Source organism: Squalius cephalus (genome assembly GCF_949319135.1).
Source record: "Squalius cephalus genome assembly, chromosome: 21".
NCBI lineage: Eukaryota > Metazoa > Chordata > Actinopteri > Cypriniformes > Leuciscidae > Squalius > Squalius cephalus.
In genome coordinates, this window is record NC_137142.1 from 13,041,518 (window position 1) to 13,063,512 (window position 21,995).

The 21,995-nt window shown below is 37.7% G+C and overlaps 1 protein-coding gene across 1 annotated transcript in view; it reads right to left on the reverse strand.

Moving 5' to 3' along the window:
• hpse2 (heparanase 2) overlaps window positions 1-21,995 on the reverse strand; it is an 87,209-nt gene that overhangs the window by 51,180 nt on the left and 14,034 nt on the right. The window contains exon 4 of the mRNA XM_079854421.1: window positions 728-901. Coding sequence (XP_079710547.1) covers window positions 728-901 — 174 coding nt within the window. The remainder of the gene's footprint in view (window positions 1-727; window positions 902-21,995) is intronic.

Genomic DNA, 21,995 nt, shown 5'->3' on the forward strand with positions numbered 1-21,995 from the left:
CAGTAAAGACTGCTGCTTATATAAAACATTCCCGGCTTATACAGCTGACACTTTTCCAGCCTTTATGCTGTTGTACATCAAGCACTTCAAGTGTCTCAAGTGGATGTGGGTCAATGAGAAGACAGTGGAAAATGAGAAGATGCTTGTTTAGTGTGGATTGATGGGCCTTTTTTCACGTTTTTGTGCGATAACTTCGAAAGAGACTAAGGGCAAGGACAAATTCAGATTTAATTCCTCTTATTAATCCTAACATGTTTAATGTTTCCAGCATACATAATTATCTAAGCAAAATGCTTATCATGATTGGTCAGTTACTGTGACAGCAATGTATAAATGTTGTACACAACCATTTTATAATTTTCTACAAGCTTCAGAGCTGACGCTGTTCACGTTGTAACGGTTATTTCCTCTGTTGAACACAAAAGAACATATTTTGAAGAATGTCGGTAACCAAACAGTTGATGGACCCCATTGACTTGGACTAAGTCAATGAGGCCCTTTGTGTTCAACAGAGGACAGAAATTCATACAGGTTTGGAACAACTTGAGGGTTTTCATTTTGAAGTGAACTATTCCTTAAAGTGTACGTCTTGTTCAAGAATTCCACCTTGCAAGGTTCAAACCTGCAACCTTTTAGTTACACACTCCCACAATAATCACTGCAAGATGGATGCTTTTGTTTTTTCTTTAGTAGATGCATGAATGATGTCACAGCAGAGAGGACTCACCATTGCCGAGCTCCCAGGAGATGTTGTATTTTTTGCCGGCGCTGTATTTGAGCAGGCTCAGGGCACTGGAGGCGTTCCACGAGTTGTCAGGGTTTCTGTGCAAGGCATTCAGCCCAAAGATCAGGTGCAGTCCTGCGCAGTCGGCAAAGTTGTAGAGTTTGTCTAAAGACCTGGCTGGGAAAAAGCCAAACAAAGCTGTAACATTGATACTTGCATTTTTTTTTATCATAACCATTTTACATTTTAGTTAGTTAGACTACTGCAGTGTTTCTCACCCGTTGGGTCTCAAGACCGTTTTGAGTGTGTTGCCGAGTGTGGAGTCAAAAAAATAATAATTCTTAATGTTTTACTGATGCAAGACTTTTATTTTGAAAGACATACATGAAAGCTGTTGACTCTTCTGTCAGATGCAGTTTAGGTAAATAGTGCCTGAGAAAAAAAGCATTGTACTGTTTCAGTATCTGTTGTCAGATGAGATGTTGACATGCTATGTCAGTGTCATTATTCTAACATTATTTTCATGACGAAATTAAAAAGTCTTTCACCTCAGAAAAACAAAATTTCATGTCAAGTCAGATACTGTACGGTGACGCAAATGCGGAGGTGGACACTGTATATCAGTTCACTATATAAAAAGAGCAAAAGATATTACGAACATGCAATGTCATTTACATTGTCAATTAGTTAGTCATGAAGGTTAGGCTAGTTACTGTTACTGTACCAAGTTAGGCTAAACTGGTACATTGTGTGTTAGCAGGGAAGGATTTGCATAAAGATATGATGTTCATTCTATTTATCAGGAGCAGTATCCATGTGTTTTATTAAGAGTTCATGTTAGTATTGTATATTTATCATGGTAACTGTACCTCCCATAACCTTTACCCAAAATATCACTTTGTGCTATTTTCTATATTTTTGATGACTGTAGCGGCTCATACCAACTTACTAACTGTATTGCATTAACAAAAACTAGTTTGGGACTTCTATTTAATAGCATTACCTTATCCTATTTAGGCTATTCAGTGTTATGATTCTTACAATTCATGTGTATGTGAAGTAAAGTGGGACGGTACTTGTGTGCGGCTTAATGATCATGGGAAAATGCAGATACCATGGTCAAACCAGTTGAGAACCACAGGACTATTGTATTAGCCTATGTATATTATACTTTATTATATTCCTTTAATATTTCAGGACTGAAAGTAATATAATAAAACTAATACTATTATTATTATTATTATTATTATTATTATTATTATTATCAATTAATTAATTAATTAATTAATTAATTAAACACTGATATTAATAGATATTAATATAATAATAATAATAATAATAATAAATACTTTTTACCAAAATAAAACAATTTAATTAAAAAACATAAATTTGTACTTTTTTAAATACTTCAAGGAAACTCGTGACTTGATGAATTTGGGAAAACTTGCTCTTTTAATGCACAGGGCATAAGCAAACGCAACATGCAGGTTAAAAGGAAATAAAAAACAGAAATGCATTCAAGTATTCAAATTTTACATCTGCCAGACAGACAGACAGACAGACAGACATGATAATTCTGATTTTGCTAAAGGACAGCCGTTGGCTAATGTTTGGAAACTCTATCTGTTAAGAGCGGCAAAAATAAGCACAAATATTTCAGTGCCCTTTGACTTCATTTCCTGTGTTTAAAAAGAAGCAGATGAAACAAGAGACACACAGGGAGCCCCATCTTGTCAGTGATGAGAGATTTTGTGCTAAGTGTCATTTAAAATGGGTCCATTATTTCATGTTGGTGCCCATGTCTATAGTTAATTTCAATGTTAAATCAACTATCTTTTTAAGAAGACTTCAGAACAATTCCAAAGTTCCCACACCCTTTCTGTCTGTTTATTAAATATATTGATTATATGTTCGGTTACCAATAAAAGTGTAGTACAGCTTCGAGGAACACGTTTAACTGTGTTTAAAACCTTTCTACAGATTTCCCACCAAAATCCACACAGAAAATGCAAAGAAAGTCTGCAGATTCTTTCTGGGCATAGGAACAACTAGCTGCTAGTTGCTATTACATCTGTTCAGAGATTATATTTATTAAATTCTTTGACTGCAACATTGGCAGAAGTAATGTTCCTCTCATCAGCATTTTTGGGTAGATGTGAATCCTCAGAGAAAAGCAAAACAGAATCACAAGAACATAACCAACAGGCAGAAAATCAGACGGCATGGATGGGAATGGAAGAAATGTACACTGGCGTGACTGCTGAACTTCAGTTTAATTGTGTAGTTATCTTTATAGCTTTCATCACAATTTGAAACATCACCACTAACGGCAAAGTGTCGTTTCCTAAATAGCCTACGTAAATATTCTAATCACATGGGCGGACGTACAAAGTCTCGTAAAAAGATCCAACACACAGCTTCCCTGGGTACCAAACTATAAAAACCGGTCTTTTAAATCAGCACTTTAAAGCAGCAGGGAAGTGTTCCAATTACAGACTCGTTAAAATATTACCATAATGAGATCAAGATTATGTTTAATTCAAACATGCAGTGAAACACCAATGACAGACCTTTTATCACTTTTACTTAGCAGGCTTTCAGACATCAAACAAATGCAGTTATATGGACTTGTTTACTAGAATTAAAATACCTTTATAAAATAAGCATATATGTGTGTGTGTGTATATATATATATATTATACGTTGGACCTGGACCACCTTGCCATGTAGATGGAGTATTGTGGGAGTTCTGCTGGTTGTGCAGCCTTTAGCACCGCAAGGTTATTAAAACGGCACAGTATATCATCAAAGACAGGTGGATGGAAAATTTGCAGGACTGCTGTTAGGGCAGAGGATGAAACAGATCCAGATGTGATTTTGTTCCTCAGGTAACCCACAATTTCCCTCCTCACTGCACTCTGGATCAGGTAGAGAAACAGCATAGGAGCCATGCTAAATCTACTATGATCATTTGTAAACGCATGCCTAGTTTGGGAATTTTTGAAATATTACTAAGCAATATCACATGAGCAAGAATTTCATTGTTCTGAATATAGGCACAACATAATGTGTCATGCAGTTCTGTATACAAGAAACAAATAAGGTAAATTAAATAGCTAGAATGATGAACGATACATAGATAAATAGACAGACAGCAAAAGAATGACAGAACATTTGATAGAATGATAGATAGATAGAATGACAGATCGATAGATGGATAGATAGTTAGACAGATAGAATGATTGATAGAACAATCGATAGAACGATCGTTAGAACAATCGATAGAACGATCAATAGAACAATCGATTGATATATAGATAGAACGATAGATCAATCGACAGAACGACAGACAGACAGATGGATAGATAGATAGACAGACAGATAGATCATGTTACAGTTCTCACACATTTACTGCTGTGCAGTAGTTTGCATTTTTTTTCTGTAAGGAGTAAATCTCATTGATAGAACAGCTAGTTTTCCTAAAAGCAGCTAGTTTGATCAGTTCCATATTGCTCAGCTACAGTAATAAGGTAATTAGTGTGTAAGCAGCGTCCTGAGCCAAACACTCCCTAGAGCTCTGGACGGACGAAGAACAACAGAGAACTCAAGTATTTCCAGAGACATCAGCTCTTTTGCTCTTTCTTTATCCCCCACTTTCTCTGGCTCTCTCATCCTCTCTGTTTTTCTCCTTATCAGTGGTAAAATGAAACAATGATAAATATCAAAAGCCAAAGGAAAGCCTCCTTGGAAGGATTGGAAAATAATGTTGTTGACTTTGGACAATGTTGAAGTTTCTCTCACAGGTTATCAGCTCATCAGTAAATTACATTAAGAATAAATCAATAATATAGAATAACATGCTTGCATGTTGTTTATGATTTTACTCAAGACGCAAGACCACATCTTATAGACAGGTTTTGAATAAGAATTGGATCTTAAATGCACAATATGTTAACCTGTCACACAACAGACTCAGGCAGTCTATACACGTTATTTCACACAGTTGTAATTAATGGATGAAAATTATGCTAATTTTGAATGAGCATGCACGTGCACCCTATTTACAAATAATTGGAATATGATTCATTAAACTGTCCCTATTTTGCTATTTTAAAGGTGCATCATTTTGTTTTGGAGGGCTCCTACAGGTTTACATGCATCCAAGGTCAAAAAACACTTTAATTTTCTCATAATATACATTGCACATCACCACATTTCTCAAAGAGTCTGAAAATGTTTTGTTCGAAGATTCAGTCTCTCTAAACCCCTACTTTCCGCGGGCTTACTCTGCTCTGATTGGTCAGATGTTGAGCCCAGTGGTCTACCGCTTACAGCACGTGTCGGAAACGAAACAGTCACGATGGCGTCTGTTTTACTGTATCAATTAGAGCCTGTGTTCTCATCCTTTAGAAGTGCAAAATTTGCTTCTGCAACACAGAAAACTGCGTCTTCTCAACATGTCGACAGCACAAACCAAACTCTGCAGTCTCAGCTACAACTACGAGTCAAAGTAGACGTGGGCAGAAGTTGTAGAAGTTGTTTGTGGGCATCCAACGAAGACCATAGGCTGGCATTATGCAAATATGTCACATTGTTACTTAGGCCGTGTGTCCACCAAAGCGTTTTTTCATGTGACTGGCGTATTTTTTCAATTGTTTTCAATGGGAGCGCCGCGTTTTTAAAACGGCATGAGCATAACGAGGTGCTGAGCTTTTTTTCACGCTGAAGCGCTGAGCGCTCAGCGTTTTTTACTGGTCGCTGAGAGTTGAAGAGTGTTCAACTTTGGGTAAAACGCAGCGCTCATCACTTTTTACCCAGCCGTCCAATCACAGTGGAGGAGAGGCGGGACTACTACCACACCGACCAACCGCCACATTCTGCTTGTACAACGTCAACCGATGACGACAACACGCATAATAACGGAGCAAAATAATTTAAAACAAGAGCCAGAGAAAATACGTTACATTGTATCGACATTTTAATATAGAATCTACACAGAAACAAATATGTGTGAAATAAGATACTAGTAACACCTTTGCGGATATTCCGTATTATAACAAGCAATGCGTCTTAACTAAAAAAAATGCTGCGCTGCCAAAACGCTCTCAAGCGCCCACGGCTAAGCAGAGCGCCTAGCGTTTTCAGCTGGCTAAAAATGCTTTGGTGGACACACGGCCTTAGGTGTGTAACGGGAAGTCAGACTGGAATTATTGACGACTCGTTTCAGGCAGTTCAGAATCAATTCTTTCTTTATGAGACAATTACTCCATTTATCATGCACTTTGGTCTTTAAAACTTTGCAGACCTTTTATATCCACAAACAGCTATACTACACAATGTATGAAAGGTAATATTTTATGAGGCGCTTTTATGAATCAGATGTGAATCCAGAGAAGAGTTTTCAGGAAGGTCCATTTTATGTGCTATTTATGTTAATGAAATCTATGAAAGTTAGTGACTAGTGCACTTCATCAGCACAAAAAATCTCTTCACACCTACCCTGTGCACCTCTGCTACACAGCACTGTGTGAAAACTGTAGTTTGTTAATATGGGTGCCAAAATAAATATGCACCACATACACTACTTTCATGTGCAGTGTGCAACAGGGCGCCAAGAAGCTCTTCAATAACTTTAGCTAAAGTAGTGCAACAACTATGAGTCCTGTATGAACGCACAGATGTATTTTTTAAAAAATTGGTGCCTTTGAACTCTTTTGGAGTCGACAGTCTGAACTTTTGTAGCAAGTTCAGCAAACGCTGAACCCAATGAGTAGAACTAAAGTGCCGGATCCCCCCTCTCCCAATGTAATGGAAACAGAAAGGGGTCTGGATTTTGTCAGGGTAGCTATCTGATCACAGACATAAGACTCCCATAACAAGCTGGACTGCACCAGAGCGCTACGGCTCATTTCTGAGCCAGCTTATTTCCATTTATGACACGTGATTACCTACAGCAACTATCAGGACATGTACACCCAAATTCCAAAAAAAGAAAAAGAAAAAGATCAAAACACTTCCATACCAAGAAAACATCTCTAAATCCATGTCTATGGGCTCTTATACAATGCATTGTTTTCAAGTAAACTGCATTTTTTGCATCTTATTCCAGAAGTGTGAAAAAGCTATACAGAGAGATCTGTTTTGAAATTTTCTAATTGAAATTATATTTTGAATATAAAGACGCTTGGACCCCTCTGTATGATTAAAGCCAAACTATATATGGCAATTATTAAAAATTATTTATTTCCTAAAATGAATTAAAAAAGGCCAGATTGCTTTTATAATCATACGCCACATGCACATACTGTTCGCATTCCTCGCCATGTAATCAATTCTAATTGCACGCAAGCCCCTCACAGAATCCCATTACATGGGATGCAATTACATTAATTACATGGGATGCATTCTTCAGCGTTCATATCAAAAGGACAGTGGAGAAGTCATGTGGGCTCATGTTACACCTAAACAAAGGAAAAGTACACTACTAAACACTTGATGAACACAGAGCAAATGATGAAGCTGTTTTTAAGTGTGATGCACCAAAATATAGCGACGTGGATTTTGATTATACAGATAACCATACAAATGACAGCACAACTGAACTAAAAGATTCATTTAGTGAGTATATTTTCTATAAAAGTTAGTTACATCTATCTAAAATCGGAAACAAATGACAATGTACATATACAGTAGTATACAGTTTTAACAACAGCACTACTTATAAAATACAAATATACAATATTATAATTATAAAATTATAAATGAAAACCATACTTTGCTGGCATTAAAAATGGGTCACACTTTAGATTAGGGTAGGGATTAGGTATTGGGTAGGATTATGGATATAGAATATGTGTTTTATAAGTACTAATAAACAGCCAATGACACTGTAAAAAAGTTGCTGCCTTAACTTTTTAAGTACAATCAACTTGGATGTCTAAGTCACTTAAACTTAAATGACATTAAACTGACTTAAGAAATGAGTTGTATCTTGTATTTCAACTTATTGCTTAACTTATTTTGATGAGTTAAAGCAATGCAAAAACATATGTTGTCATGATAACGTATTAATCATATCATTTTTCTTACAGTGTAGTAATATGCATGATAATAAGCAACCAATTAGTAGTGAGAATTGGAAAACTAAACTAAACTAAAGTGTTACCAAAAAATGAAGGCTTTAACTGAAAAATGTATATAAAAATAAATAAATATTGAAAACAAAGTGCAGGAACTCAAATTGATCAATCAACTTTTGAATCTGTTCATTTACATTCAACCGACTGAATTCATAAGAATGAATTGGACTTTCCAGTGTTCAGATTAGTTCACTGATTCGTTCATAGTGCATTACATTGTTACATCAGTATAGGTGGCGACAAGTGAGTGTATAATATTGTCTTATAAAATCATCATTCTTAACAGCAAGTCCATCCTATTAATCATTAAAATTACGTCTAAATCTATAGAGAGTCTAAGGTATTTACATCATATACTTTTTTCTACGGATCGCAACAAAGCAAACTATAAAAAAAGACAACAAAAATATCCTAAAATTGCCTAACTTATTTTGAAGAGTTAAAGCAATATAAACAAATATGTTGTCATAACTTATTAATGATATAATTTTTTACAGTAAAGGTAAAAAAACCACACAAAAAAAAACACTACGAACACCTAAGAAACTGCCCAGTAACAGCCTGGCAGCCACACAAAATATACTGGCATCATGGCAACAAACTTGCACAGCCAAACACCATTTACGTTTTTTCATAAAAAAAATAACAATTATTAGTTTCACGTGGCATTTCTTGCTAAACTGTGCACAGACTGTGTGAGAAAGCTTTCCAGTCATTGGAAGTTAATGCTATTATTTAGCCTATTTTAATTCCCAGCTCTCTTTAAAGCAATTTCAAGTTTAATCGTTCAATTGCAGTGGAAAAATAACCAGGTCTAATTATGACTAATGACTACGGATGCTGGACAAATCCTCTGTTTCTGAAGAGGACGGATACTATCCCTGACCCTTCATCAACACTCATTTCTAGAAATAGAAAACACCACATCACGACGTGCAATAGTTCGAGTAGTTTTAAACCATTACAAGAGTGACCTTCTAAGCAACTAAAACGTTAAACAACAAGTAATATCCTGTTAAATCGTAATGAATGGCTTCTGAACTCGCTTTCCATTCCATTTTTCACCCACACAAGCCTGCTGTTATTCCAGCACTTAGGAGCAAAACTCAATCCCGAAGTACATCAGTTTTAGGAGGGATCAGTTTGAGGCATTTCAGAGACCCCCGTCAAAGTGTTCCCGTGATGTACGACAGGCTTCCCTTCAAAAATAAGTGCCAGGAAAAGGGGTGAAAATATGGTTCCAATATTTCAGCTATGCCTGTGGTAGTCTTTAGCACACGGTATGTGTCACACAAACCCAAGTGCACTCGTGTTTATAAATACAGAAATTACACAGGGACCCTGGTTTGATAGGGCTCGATACACACTCAAAACCGCTCAGGTCAAACCACTTTCGTGTTTGGGAAGAATGCAAACTATGAAGACACCTGTTTATAATTCAGTATGGCTAGCTTGGACTGCGTGTGTATTCATCTATGTGCTTTATGTCTTTATTTTCGGATGGTTAGTTGTTATCACTTGCGCACAGAAGGCCACGTTATTTCGTGCGGCTCTGTTTGTGAGCGTACACATACATACATGCGTGAGTATATACATGTCTGTGCGTGTATGTGTACATGTGTCTGGCCATGTGGTTGGCAGTGAAGGAGAGCAAGAGCTGACTGATATGTTAACATCTCAGAACACACTCTGGTGTATAAACATCCACACACGTTTGTGTACACTAATTAATCTTCCCCGTGAGGCTGCCTCATGCACCAGCACATGGTTCGGGCAGCGCAGGACTGCCGCGCTGGACTTTGATTTCCTGCTAGTGTCAACAGTCCTGGGCGCAGGACTGATTGGAGCTGCATTTGATGAATTCAAAGACGAGCGTGTGTGCCAAATTACATCAACCGCTTTAAAATGTCTTATATAAGATCCAAATTCAAACCAAAACCACTTGTGGGGGCAAAGTTGACCAAGAGAGTGAACCAAGAGTTTTTAAACATGTCCTTCAAGTATTACTGCTGAAATGCATTATTGTGACGTGAAATCAGACCTGCGATAAGAATCATAAGTTGAAACCTAAAAAATGTAAATATCTTGTCTTCCAATTTGAATCTTTCACAATGAGTTTTTTTTTCTCTGATGTGAAATACTTCTACTGCCTTCAAGTCCTGCTGGGAAGTTTGTACTTATGAACTTGAAAGTCTATGTATATATATACAGTGAGGAAAATAAGTATTATCACCCTGCCATCCTATTGTCATAGGTGCATGTCCACTGTGAGAGGGATAATCTAAAAAAAAAATCCAGAAATCACAATATATGATTTTTTAACTATTTATTTGTATGATACAGCTGCAAATAAGTATTTGAACACCTGTCTATCAGCTAGAATTCTGACCCTCAAAGACCTGTTAGTCTGCCTTTAAAATGTCCACCTCCACTCCATTTATTATCCTAAATTAGATGCACCTGTTTGAGGTCGTTAGCTGCATAAAGACACCTGTCCACCCCATACAATCAGTAAGAATCCAACTACTAACATGGCCAAGACCAAAGAGCTGTCCAAAGACACTAGAGACAAAATTGTACACCTCCACAAGGCTGGAAAGGGCTACGGGGAAATTGCCAAGCAGCTTGGTGAAAAAAGGTCCACTGTTGGAGCAATCATTAGAAAATGGAAGAAGCTAAACATGACTGTCAATCTCCCACGAACTGGGGCTCCATGCAAGATCTCACCTCGTGGGGTCTCAATGATCCTAAGAAAGGTGAGAAATCAGCCCAGAACGACACGGGAGGAGCTGGTCAATGACCTGAAAAGAGCTGGGACCACCGTTTCCAAGGTTACTGTTGGTAATACACTAAGACGTCATGGTTTGAAATCATGCATGGCACGGAAGGTTCCCCTGCTTAAACCAGCACGTCAAGGCCCGTCTTAAGTTTGCCAATGACCATTTGGATGATCCAGAGGAGTCATGGGTGAAAGTCATGTGGTCAGATGAGACCAAAATATAACTTTTTGGTCATAATTCCACTAAACGTGTTTGGAGGAAGAAGAATGATGAGTACCATCCCAAGAACACCATCCCTACTGTGAAGCATGGGGGTGGTAGCATCATGCTTTGGGGGTGTTTTTCTGCACATGGGACAGGGCGACTGCACTGTATTAAGGAGAGGATGACCGGGGCCATGTATTGCGAGATTTTGGGGAACAACCTCCTTCCCTCAGTTAGAGCATTGAAGATGGGTCGAGGCTGGGTCTTCCAACATGACAATGACCCGAAGCACACAGCCAGGATAACCAAGGAGTGGCTCTGTAAGAAGCATATCAAGGTTCTGGCGTGGCCTAGCCAGTCTCCAGACCTAAACCCAATAGAGAATCTTTGGAGGGAGCTCAAACTCCGTGTTTCTCAGCGACAGCCCAGAAACCTGACTGATCTAGAGAAGATCTGTGTGGAGGAGTGGGCCAAAATCCCTCCTGCAGTGTGTGCAAACCTGGTGAAAAACTACAGGAAATGTTTGACCTCTGTAATTGCAAACAAAGGCTACTGTACCAAATATTAACATTGATTTTCTCAGGTGTTCAAATACTTATTTGCAGCTGTATCATACAAATAAATAGTTAAAAAAATCATACATTGTGATTTCTGGATTTTTTTTTTTTAGATTATGCCTCTCACAGTGGACATGCACCTACGATGACAATTTATATATACACACACACAGTCGTGCTCAGTATTAATCATACCCTTGGTAAATATGATCAAAAATGGCTGTAAAAAATAAATCTGCATCGTTTATCCTTTTGATCTTTCATTAAAAAAATTGGCAAAAATCTAACCTTTCATTGAAGTAAAAGAATTGAAAGTGGGGGGGAAGAAAATCACATTATGAAATAAATGTTTTTCTCCAAAACACGTTGGCCACAATTATTCATACCACTAGAATTTTTTATGAATAAAATATCTCTGAAGTATATTCCCATTAATATTTACCTTTTTAGCACACCAGGGTGACAAGGAACATGAAATTTTCCAGCTATGACTTCTTGTTTCACAGGAGTTTAAATACGAGGAAGCACAAAGGCCAGATTCCCTGAATCATCCATCACAATGAGTAAAACCAAAGAATATAGTTCTGATGTGCAGCAAAAGATTGTTGAGCATCACAAAATAGAAAGTGGCAGTAAGAAAATAGCTAAAGAAGTGAAAATCCCCATTTTGACCATCAGGGCAATAATTAAGAAGTCATAATCAACTAAATTGTTACGAATCTGCCAGGAAGAGGACGTGTGTCTATATTGTCTTAATGGACGGTGAGGATGAAAGTTTGAGTGGCCAAAGACTCTTCAATAATCACAGATGGAGAATTGCAGAGATTAGTTGAGTCTTGGGGTCAGAAAGCCTACTAAAAAAAATCAAACAACCCCTACATCCCCACAAGTTGTTTGGGAGGTTTTCAAGAAAAATGCTCCTCGCTCCTCCAAAAACAAACTCTAGCATATTCAGTTGTCAGACACGACTAGAACTTCAAACGGCACAGGGTTCTGTGGTCAGATGAAACTAAAAAAAGAGCTTTTTGGCAGCAAACACGCTAGATTGGTTTGGTGCACACAAGGATAAAAAGTACCCCATGTGTACAATTTAATATACCATTGGATCTTTAATGTTGTGGGCATATTTTTCTGCTGGAGGTCCTGGACTTCTTATTCAGATACATGGCATCGTGGATTCTATCAAATATCAACAGATAAAAAATCAAAACCTGACGGCCTCTGCTAGAAATCTTATAATGGGCCGTGGTTGGATCTTCCATCAGGACAACGATCCAAAACAAACATCAAAATCAAAACAAAAATGTGTTAGGGAGCACAAAATGAAGCTTCTGCAATGGCCGTCCCAGTTCCCTGACCTGATGAGTGGAGTGAACTGAAGAGAAGAAGCACCAACATGGATCTGGGAATCTGAAGGATCTGGAGAGATTCTGTATGGAGGAATGGTCTCTGATCTCTTGTCAGTTGTTCCCCAAACTCATCAGGCATTATAGGAGAAGACTCAGAGCAGTTATCTTGGCAAAAGGAGATTGCAAAAAGGTATTTAATAAAAGGGTATGAATAATTGTGGCCAACATGTTTTTGAGAAAAACATTTATTTCATAATGTGAAAAAAAAAAAATTAGTTCATTAATCCAGTTCACAGGAGCAGCACAATATATTTATCTGGCCAATCGTGTGCTAACACATTTCCACAGGCCACTCTCATTTCATTAGAGGACTGAGCAGCTCCTTTCACATACCTGCCAAAATGATCCTAATTACCTACTAATACCATAATTGCACCATGATCTCTTTAAAGAGACAGCACAGATAAGAAGGGTGAGGCACTGAAAAGCCCTTGAGCTGTTTTACAGCTGCTCTTCAAAGGATTTCCTTTCTCAGACAACAGAATCAGTGCGGCCCATCCTTCACAGAAAACGTACAGATCGCAAAATACACACCAGCTTTCGTCTTTCAGCTCTGTTGGAGCTACAGGAACGGTTTCATTTAGGCTACACGCAAGCCACTCTCACACAAAAGGAACCTCTGTGACATGTTTGCTTGTGTTTTTCAGCTCTAAGTGACAGGATGTTTCATGAATCGTCTTTTGGCAGTAAATCATTGTCTGGGAACGTAAGTGCTTGTAATAATGTGAAGTATATAGGTTTGAAGAGGGGGGGGGAACATCTGTCCAGTTAGCCTGACTGGTCCTCTCCAAATAAAACCATCTGAGGCTATAGATGACGAGCAGACGGAGCTGACCCGAGACATGAAGCGTGAAGGATAGAACGTAACATACTATGCAAAATTCCCTAGATGGCAAGAAATCATTTTAAACAGCACATTGGTCTCGGGAAAAAAATGCTCTTTGTGATTAATATGCCGCCTTTCAAGAAATTTCAATTAAAACTTCAGTGTCAAAAAAGGTGAAAAGAACCTCTAGCAAATTACTTATTTTGTCTAGTTGTCTATTCAGAATCATGATATCGATTTAAAAAGCAGCTCTAGAGTGTTCAGTTATTTTTTGTGAATTATCAAAGAATCCATATCAAGTGAATCGTGAATCGGTTCAAAACTTCCCATCAATCAAAATTTGTGGCATTAAAAAAAAAGAAAGAATTCAGTGACAATAAAAGTGTTTATCACTTTCTATTGTTGAAGTGATGCATATAAATAGAATCTATTAATATTATTTGTTTTACTGCATTCTTGCATTAAACATTTGGAATGTCTCTTGGTTTGGTAGAAATGTAAAAAATAAATGAAAATGTTATAACATTTCAGACATTTTTTTTTACTACATTTCATTAAATTTATCAAATTGACCGTGAATACTTTTATTAAAAACAATCTATTTCAAATACATGCTGTTCTTTTGAATATTAAGCAGCACAACCACTATACAGTAAATATTAAAGCAGCACAAGTATTATAAACTGTGATTATAATGATAAATGTTTCTTGAGCAGCAAATCAGCATATTAGAATGAACTATGAAGGATCATGTGACACTGAAGACTGGAATAATGATGCTGAAAATTCAGCTTTGCTATCATTTCTCCATTTCGGTCACCTGATGGAGTTTGGGCTCCTTGCCCCTGTCACATTTTGCTTACTTATTTGGGACTTAAAAACCACTTACTATTCAGTAATACTGCATTATTAATTTGACTGCACTGACACTATTGGAAGAGAACAAAAACTTTAACTGAATTCAGCTGTCTTCTGCAGAGCTTCTTTAAAAGCTAATTGAATTCATAATTGAGGAATTTTCCAACATCGACATTGTTATTGAACTTATTGGCTTGGCAGACCGGGGTGGAGTGAGGACTATGGCGGAACCAGAGGGAAGGAGGAGCCCAGAGGAGCCAGAGGGGTGGAGGGAGGCAGAGCAGCTGACTCGGAAGTCCGATGTGGAGACAGAGCAACGATGGACCAAGGTGCAGACAGAGGGACGAGGGAGCCCGGCAGATCCTGAGGGATAAGAGTCCAGGGTGGAGCCGAGGGAGCTTTGAGCCAAGGTGGAGCAGATGGGTCAGAGAGCCAAGGTGGAGTATAAGGCTTGGAGGGCTGAGGTGGAGCTTTGGGATCCACGAGCCAAGGTGGAGCCGATGACTGAAAAGCCCATGGTGGATCGTGCAGCAGAGAGGAACAACTGGAGGAGCTGAGGGGAGACAGCAGAGACAAGGCAGAGGAACTGAATGGTTTTGGTAGTGGAGGAGGGAGAGGGAGGCTGGGCAGGACCATCTGCAACGAAGGAGACTTGGTACTGGGCTTAACCAGCGACAACTTGGATGACACAGAAATAGGCTTATCCAAGGATGATTTTGAGGACTTGGGAAATGGGAGACAAGCGGTGATTGAAGACCAGCTATAACCTCCTAATCCAGCTCATAATAATTCCTCAGGAACCCAGCTTACTGCATGAACCTCAGTGGAGAGAGTGTTGGCAGGGATCCAATCCAGTCCAACAAACTTCACCAATATGCCCTCAATGACGAATGATGTAACCAGCTCACACACCTCAAGATTCACTTGGTCTCGGTCATTGATTCACACACTGGTCTCAGGCTCTATGATGAAATTTGCCTCAGGCGATTGCTCCGGCTCTGGTGTTATGGTGGGCTCAGGCACCCAATGAGTGGTGGGCTTTGGCATCCCACGGCAGGCATGCTGATGGCTGCTGGGCTCTGGGTCTGGAGTGGGGCTAGCGATGTCTTCATCCGCAATGGAAACAGTAAAGGGAGAGACAGTTTGTACCAGCACCCACTCCACAAACTCAGTGAATGTCCCTCGAGGACCATCACTGGGCAGACGTGCCTTTGTCTGCTCATTCGTTAAGGCTGGCCAGAATAAACACACAGGGAAAATGCGTCAGGCACCCCAGATCTAAAAAGTTACTTGTGTGGTCCTCGAGGGATCGATGCTCCTGCTTCAAACAGAGCATTCGGACGGCTGGTATATCTATTTTAAATCTTGGCTGAAAATAATCCTTTCTGTGGTCTTGTGTGCTTTGGCAAGTTGGCTGTAGCGTAATCCGAAAGATGATGCGTTATGCAGAATGAACAATAAAACAAGACTCACAGAGAGAGATCTACAAACACAATCCAGAAACATAGACACAAGACAAAGAACAGAGGAGAACTGATGGCTTAAATACACAGAGGGAAGATAATCAACAGAACAGGGAACAGGTGTGACACTAATCGGAGAGTATAGCAACTAATGAATGAATTAGACCTCGGGCAAATCAGACAATAAAGACTATGACTAAAACTAAACATGACTGTGACAAGTTTACACAGCATATGAGTCAAAACACCAAATTCAAAACAGCAAAACAGACAAACCACCTGCACCAGTTATCAATGGAACTTGTTTTCCAGAATTATTCCTCCATATACGTGGGACACATTAAAAGATTGAGTTACCATAATGGCTCATATCATGAGATAAGTCCCATAAGTACATAGTTCATTCGCTGGCCTCAGCTCCACATCAGAGGTGCAGACATAAAGAGCAGTAAGTAACTGTTAGTAACCGTGTCGGACAGCACTGGAATAGACTTCACAACTGAATTGCATGTTTCCACCAGATGCTCTCTGGAAGGTATTTATTGAGGTAAAATTATTGGAAAAATGCTCTGTTCTTTTCAAAGATACAAGCCATCAAAACATTAGTCTTGGGTTCCCATTGTAAATTCTCAAGTAGACAGATCACGCTTGCTCTAGTCAAACATGTCAGCAACCTGAAACAGACATCAGCTAGCCTGAGTCTGTTAAAACTTCTTTTCAAGCTTCAAAAACAACCAAGACGCAGTTTTACAACAACTTGTTCTCTCACAGACCTCAACAACTCTATTTTACTACCTCTATTTAATATGCAATATAAAGGCGATCTCATTTATATTTGTATACATATTCACAGTGTACGCATACATTTTTGCACGTTTAGACAGATACTGAAATGTACAATATCTACATTTTGATTGTCTAAAACACAAACTCTTTTAAGTAGACCCCTTTTAAGTAACCCACTCTTATGACAAAAGTAACTATTTTACGAGGTGATGATTTTGTAAAATGTGATTCTTACCTATACATTCGATTTTCAGAAGAAGATAAAAAGAATGCTTAAAGTGAGTCATACAAAAAAGTGAGATTTTTAAGAAAAAAGTATGCATGAGGGTCCTCTCCTAACCTCATCTCTAAACCTAACCATTAGTAGGGCATAAGCAGTTGGTACAAAACTGAACAAATGAGAGAAAAATTTGCAACTAATTTGCAAAAGTGTACAACAGTAACGAATTGCCATGAGAATGTGTTGGCCCAAGTATAATACTCAGATTGTGCTATGCGATAATATACACCAAATAAATGGCAAGATGTACATTTATTATAAATACAATCAAATCTTCCTATGCATTCAATAATCTACAAACCTGAAATGATTTATAAACATTTTTACATCTCTGAAGTTCAACATATGCACAAGTGTTTCCATTCTAGGAGTGGACCATATGTTATTATTGCATGTAACAGTGTCTATCCAAGCTTTTTTTTTTTTGCAAGTGCCAGAATCACACTTTATGTATGAATGAATACCTCCAAAAAGCAATAAGATCAAATTGGTGACAATGATGTTACCATTATTAAAATGTTTAGCACTATAAGCTGCTGCAAATTGTGCTAATAACACTAGCATAATGGGGCACTAGCACTGTAGCACAATGCTCTATTGCCGTGCCCAGTCAACGGCAGTCTCCATCTGCCTTTGCTTAGACTTGTCACTCAAGTTTAAAGTGAACAAAATAAAGCAGAGGGGTTTTGGGGCTGTTTTAAAGCTCTCCAGTCTACCACAGAAAACTCAATTTTACTTTTCCTGACCATGTTCCCTAGACCAGAGCAAATTTCATTATGTTTATGGACTTATAAAATTCATTGCAGAATACAGATTTCTTCACATGCTGTTTTCAAAACTTACTGAATCTGAGGTGCAGGGAGGTCTTAGCACCATTGTGGCGGTATTGACATTTATCCACATATTTTTGTTTCACCCAGTTCAGTTTAGTTCAATTCAAGTCCTGATAGATTTCAACTTTCTAATAGTACTCCCTGAGAGGAAACAGATAACTGACTAACCATCACAAATGTGGTGAAAGATATGGGCTGCTAACCCAAAGGTTAGCGGAAGGGGCTCCAATATTCAAGTGATACAGGTCACCCAAAAGTGAAAATTCTGTTTTGTAACTTACTCACCTTTGTGTCATTCCAACCCTATATTGACTTTCTTTATTTTGTGGAACACAAAAGGAGATATTCAGTAGAATTTCCTAGCTGCAAAAACTATTCCCTTACAAAAACATCTTCACTGCACTATACTGGGGAATGTTTTTTTTATGCTTCAGTCATATTATGACATAAACAATGTACATAAAGTTCAGGAACAACTTTTATTCCAAAATTTTAGTGATTTGGGGAACACCCTATATACTGACACAAACACTCTCTCCTTAGCACACACATCAAGACGCACAGTTCTGTTTGTATGGTTAGTCTGAGCAGCAATAGTTCTGCATTCCACATGTCAATATTCAGGCTTCTGGCAAATTCTCTAGATTTACAAATAAACAAATAGCTGGGCAGGAATGAGAGAAATTGGAGAGAGCAAATTCATTTAATTTCTTGTTCTTTTAACTAAAAATAGAATCTACTTTTCTAATGTATACAACATTATTTGTCATCTAACAAACGAGACTTTTCATGGGAAAACAATTGAAATGAAAGCATTTTTGGCTGTTCCTCACAGTACATCCTAGATTTCCAAACATACGCTTGGCATCACACTCTCTGAGAAACTATAAACAGTGTCAAAGAGCAAAACTTTGGAAATGTTTTTTAGAGGAATACCTTCCTGTTGTTCTTATCAATGGTCATATCTAGGAATTGTGCAATGACCTCATTTGGCCTTGGCACACTAGTGTTCAAGCATGATCTCAGACGCCACACCCACAGTCCACTCAATAATTCATACTGCAAAGTGCAAACAAAAAATATGGAAAGAGCTTGGGTGACTTTACACAACTTTCAGAAGCTGCACAACATAATTTAGCAGTTTTTCTGTGAAACACTACTTTTAAAAGGTACTATTTAAATAAAGCATTACTTAGAGGCAGAATTAATGGTTTTGCAAAAGTTGGAGACATCAGATCTACTCAGAGATTTGTCTAAGGCAATTAATGACAAGTTAACTATATCTGCAAGCAGAACTGCATATTTCGCTTTATTTTGTATTGAGATAATCTACTTATGGACTGACAGAAATTCTCATTACACAATTCTGTGATTTCTGAAACTGGCAACGCAACTAATTGCAATCTTTGTAATATGGAAGTTATCATATAGAAGTTATCTAATGGAAGTTATGTATATATGTATACAGCTAATGTCAATTTGAGTTTGTGTTTAAATGTTAGTTTTCATTCAATTACATACAGTATTGCTTTAAAGGCTAGACTCTTGCCTGTGAGCCAACCATTCAGATCATTATGGGCATTACTTAAACATAACTATTATTCAAATACTGTCTGTGGAAAACTTAAGAGAAGCTGTCTGGTTCAGCACAAATGCGATTACATTACACTAACAAGTATTTGGTCAGGCGTCCAGTTAGTGATTTTGCTCATGTGTGATGTCCGGCTGCCAAATCCTGGTTGTGAGTCTGGCCTCAGTATTTAATCTTGGGACAAAAGATCACACATGAGAATTATAATACAAAATGACCTCAGTGGGAAGCATCCGGATGATTAATGATCCCTGACAAGTGTTGCAGGAGCAGAACAACTACTGACAAAGAAAATAAAAATGAATAAAACCCTCTCCACGGGTGGTAACATCTAGATCTCGACTTCTCCTCACATAATTCTCAAATCTTTGGGCAGTTTTAATAAATTTCTGCAGCAGACCCACTGAGCTTGGGGTCTCTGTTCAGTCTGAACAGTCCAGAGAAGAGTTCAGCAGCTGTGCTATTAAAAAAAAAAACACAAGAAAAGAGTAACCTGATACACTTTGGAGTGAGAGCACAAATCAGATGAGACGTTCATGAGCCACAAATCTCTCCTGCGTCTGAAACATCACAGAACTGCGCATGAGAGCGTGGAGGACAGAGCCAGCAGCCTGTGATCAGCCAGAATATGAAAATAGCAGACTGACATACACTTACTTTACTGCACCGTGACCTGCATTGGATCAGATCTCCAAGCAGAATACAATCCACACCATTATATTCTGAAATGCAATATCAAAATTCAACAAAATGAATACATTTTTCGACAACTTGTGGGTAACACTTTATTTCGATAGGCGACTTTGGACATTCTACTGACTATCAGTAACTACATGTCAACATATTCTACTTACATCTACTGTAACCCTAACCTATTAGTCAACTAACAGTCCACTACAGTCTACTAATACCCTAATAAGAGTTACTTTACATGTAGTTGCAAAGTTACTTACTGTACAGTTCAATGTCTAAAGTGGACCATCTAACTAAAGTACACTTGGTTGGGAAATTTCATTGTATTCAATTACATTTTCTCAATGAAATAGGCCTTTTAGTGAGCTAAACAACCTATACATTTCAATAGGGGTTGAGCAGAATACAAATAGTCTCTTTCTATTACTGAGTTGGAATTTGATGTCACACAGGATGTTGAACCGGAATTTGAATTGGAATGATAGGAAGAAGAATTGACCGAATTCAATTAAACTTAATAAATATAATTAATTTGGACTATTTATGGCCATAAATATCTTACATCAAATAATTTGACATGTAGAATAGATTTAGTCTGATTAGAAATATTTCTTAAAACTACATTCAATATACTGTTCAATGAAACATTCTTTATAACTATTATACAAGCAAGAGTGCTGTTGTATTGCACACTCATTTAACAGAATAGTTTTATATACTGTAAAAAAATTAATGTTGAATAACCTGCACTGTAGAGAAATATCAGTTAGTTTGTATACTTTTTGCTCGCCAATAAAAAAATAGATGCAAAAAAAGCCAAAGCATTGATCAAATACATACTGTAATATTATTAATATGAATAATTATTGTTATATTAAATATTTATTAACATTACAGTAGATGTATGGCCTGATGAAAAAGTCTAAAATGTTGTTGTGTAATCACTTTGCAAATATGGAGTTTTTTGTGTACATCCTAATGTCTAAAAATCATATTAATTTTTTTCTTGAATTCAGTACCTGAAGTAGCACTCTCATTCTCTAAACGGCACACAACCCTGACTTCAATGCATATGTAATTCTCCTGGAGAAAGTTCAACACGCAGGGTGAACTTGTGGTGAAGCCAGATGGTCCTTGGAACATTAAAACTAGTTAAATCAATGTCCAACCAGGCTGAGAGTACTGAAGCTGCCAGGTGAAATCACTACGGCAATATATAACCAGACTTCACCTCGCATAACGCCAAGCTGCCACAACAATCACTCCCTTCGGTCTTTGTAATGTCGGCTATTAACAAAATGCCCAACAGTGCTAATTCCTTAAAAAACACTGAATATAATGGTGCTCTGGGGCGAGCCTGTGAATATCGACTGACAGCTTAATTAGGGAGGTGCTAAAAGTCTGTAAGTAATGAAGGACGTATGTTTTGAAGAAGGAATTGAAGACAAACGAAGATTTGTTTGCCTTCGTTTGTCTTCAATTCCTCGTTCAAAACATACGTCCTTCATTAAAGTTAACGTGAAAGCACACTTATTTTGTTCTTCCGCAGAGATTTATTTATTATTTGATTATATTAGCTCACGTTCCAAGTCATAAGTCCCGGATGTGTATAATTTGCTGTTGAAATAAAGACACGTTGTACTTATATGGCAATTTGATACTTGACATAATAATAATTTTTAATTTTTTTTTATAAATCTCTGTGTAAGAACGGAAATAAGGGCATTTTAGTGTGTGGCGGGAAATCCTTAGGGCCTCGGTTATGAAACACAAGCAGAACGAATCTTTTTGTAAAACATTCATGAATCCAATTAAATTAAATGCGGTAATTTGCGTCGCAATGCTTTTTCAA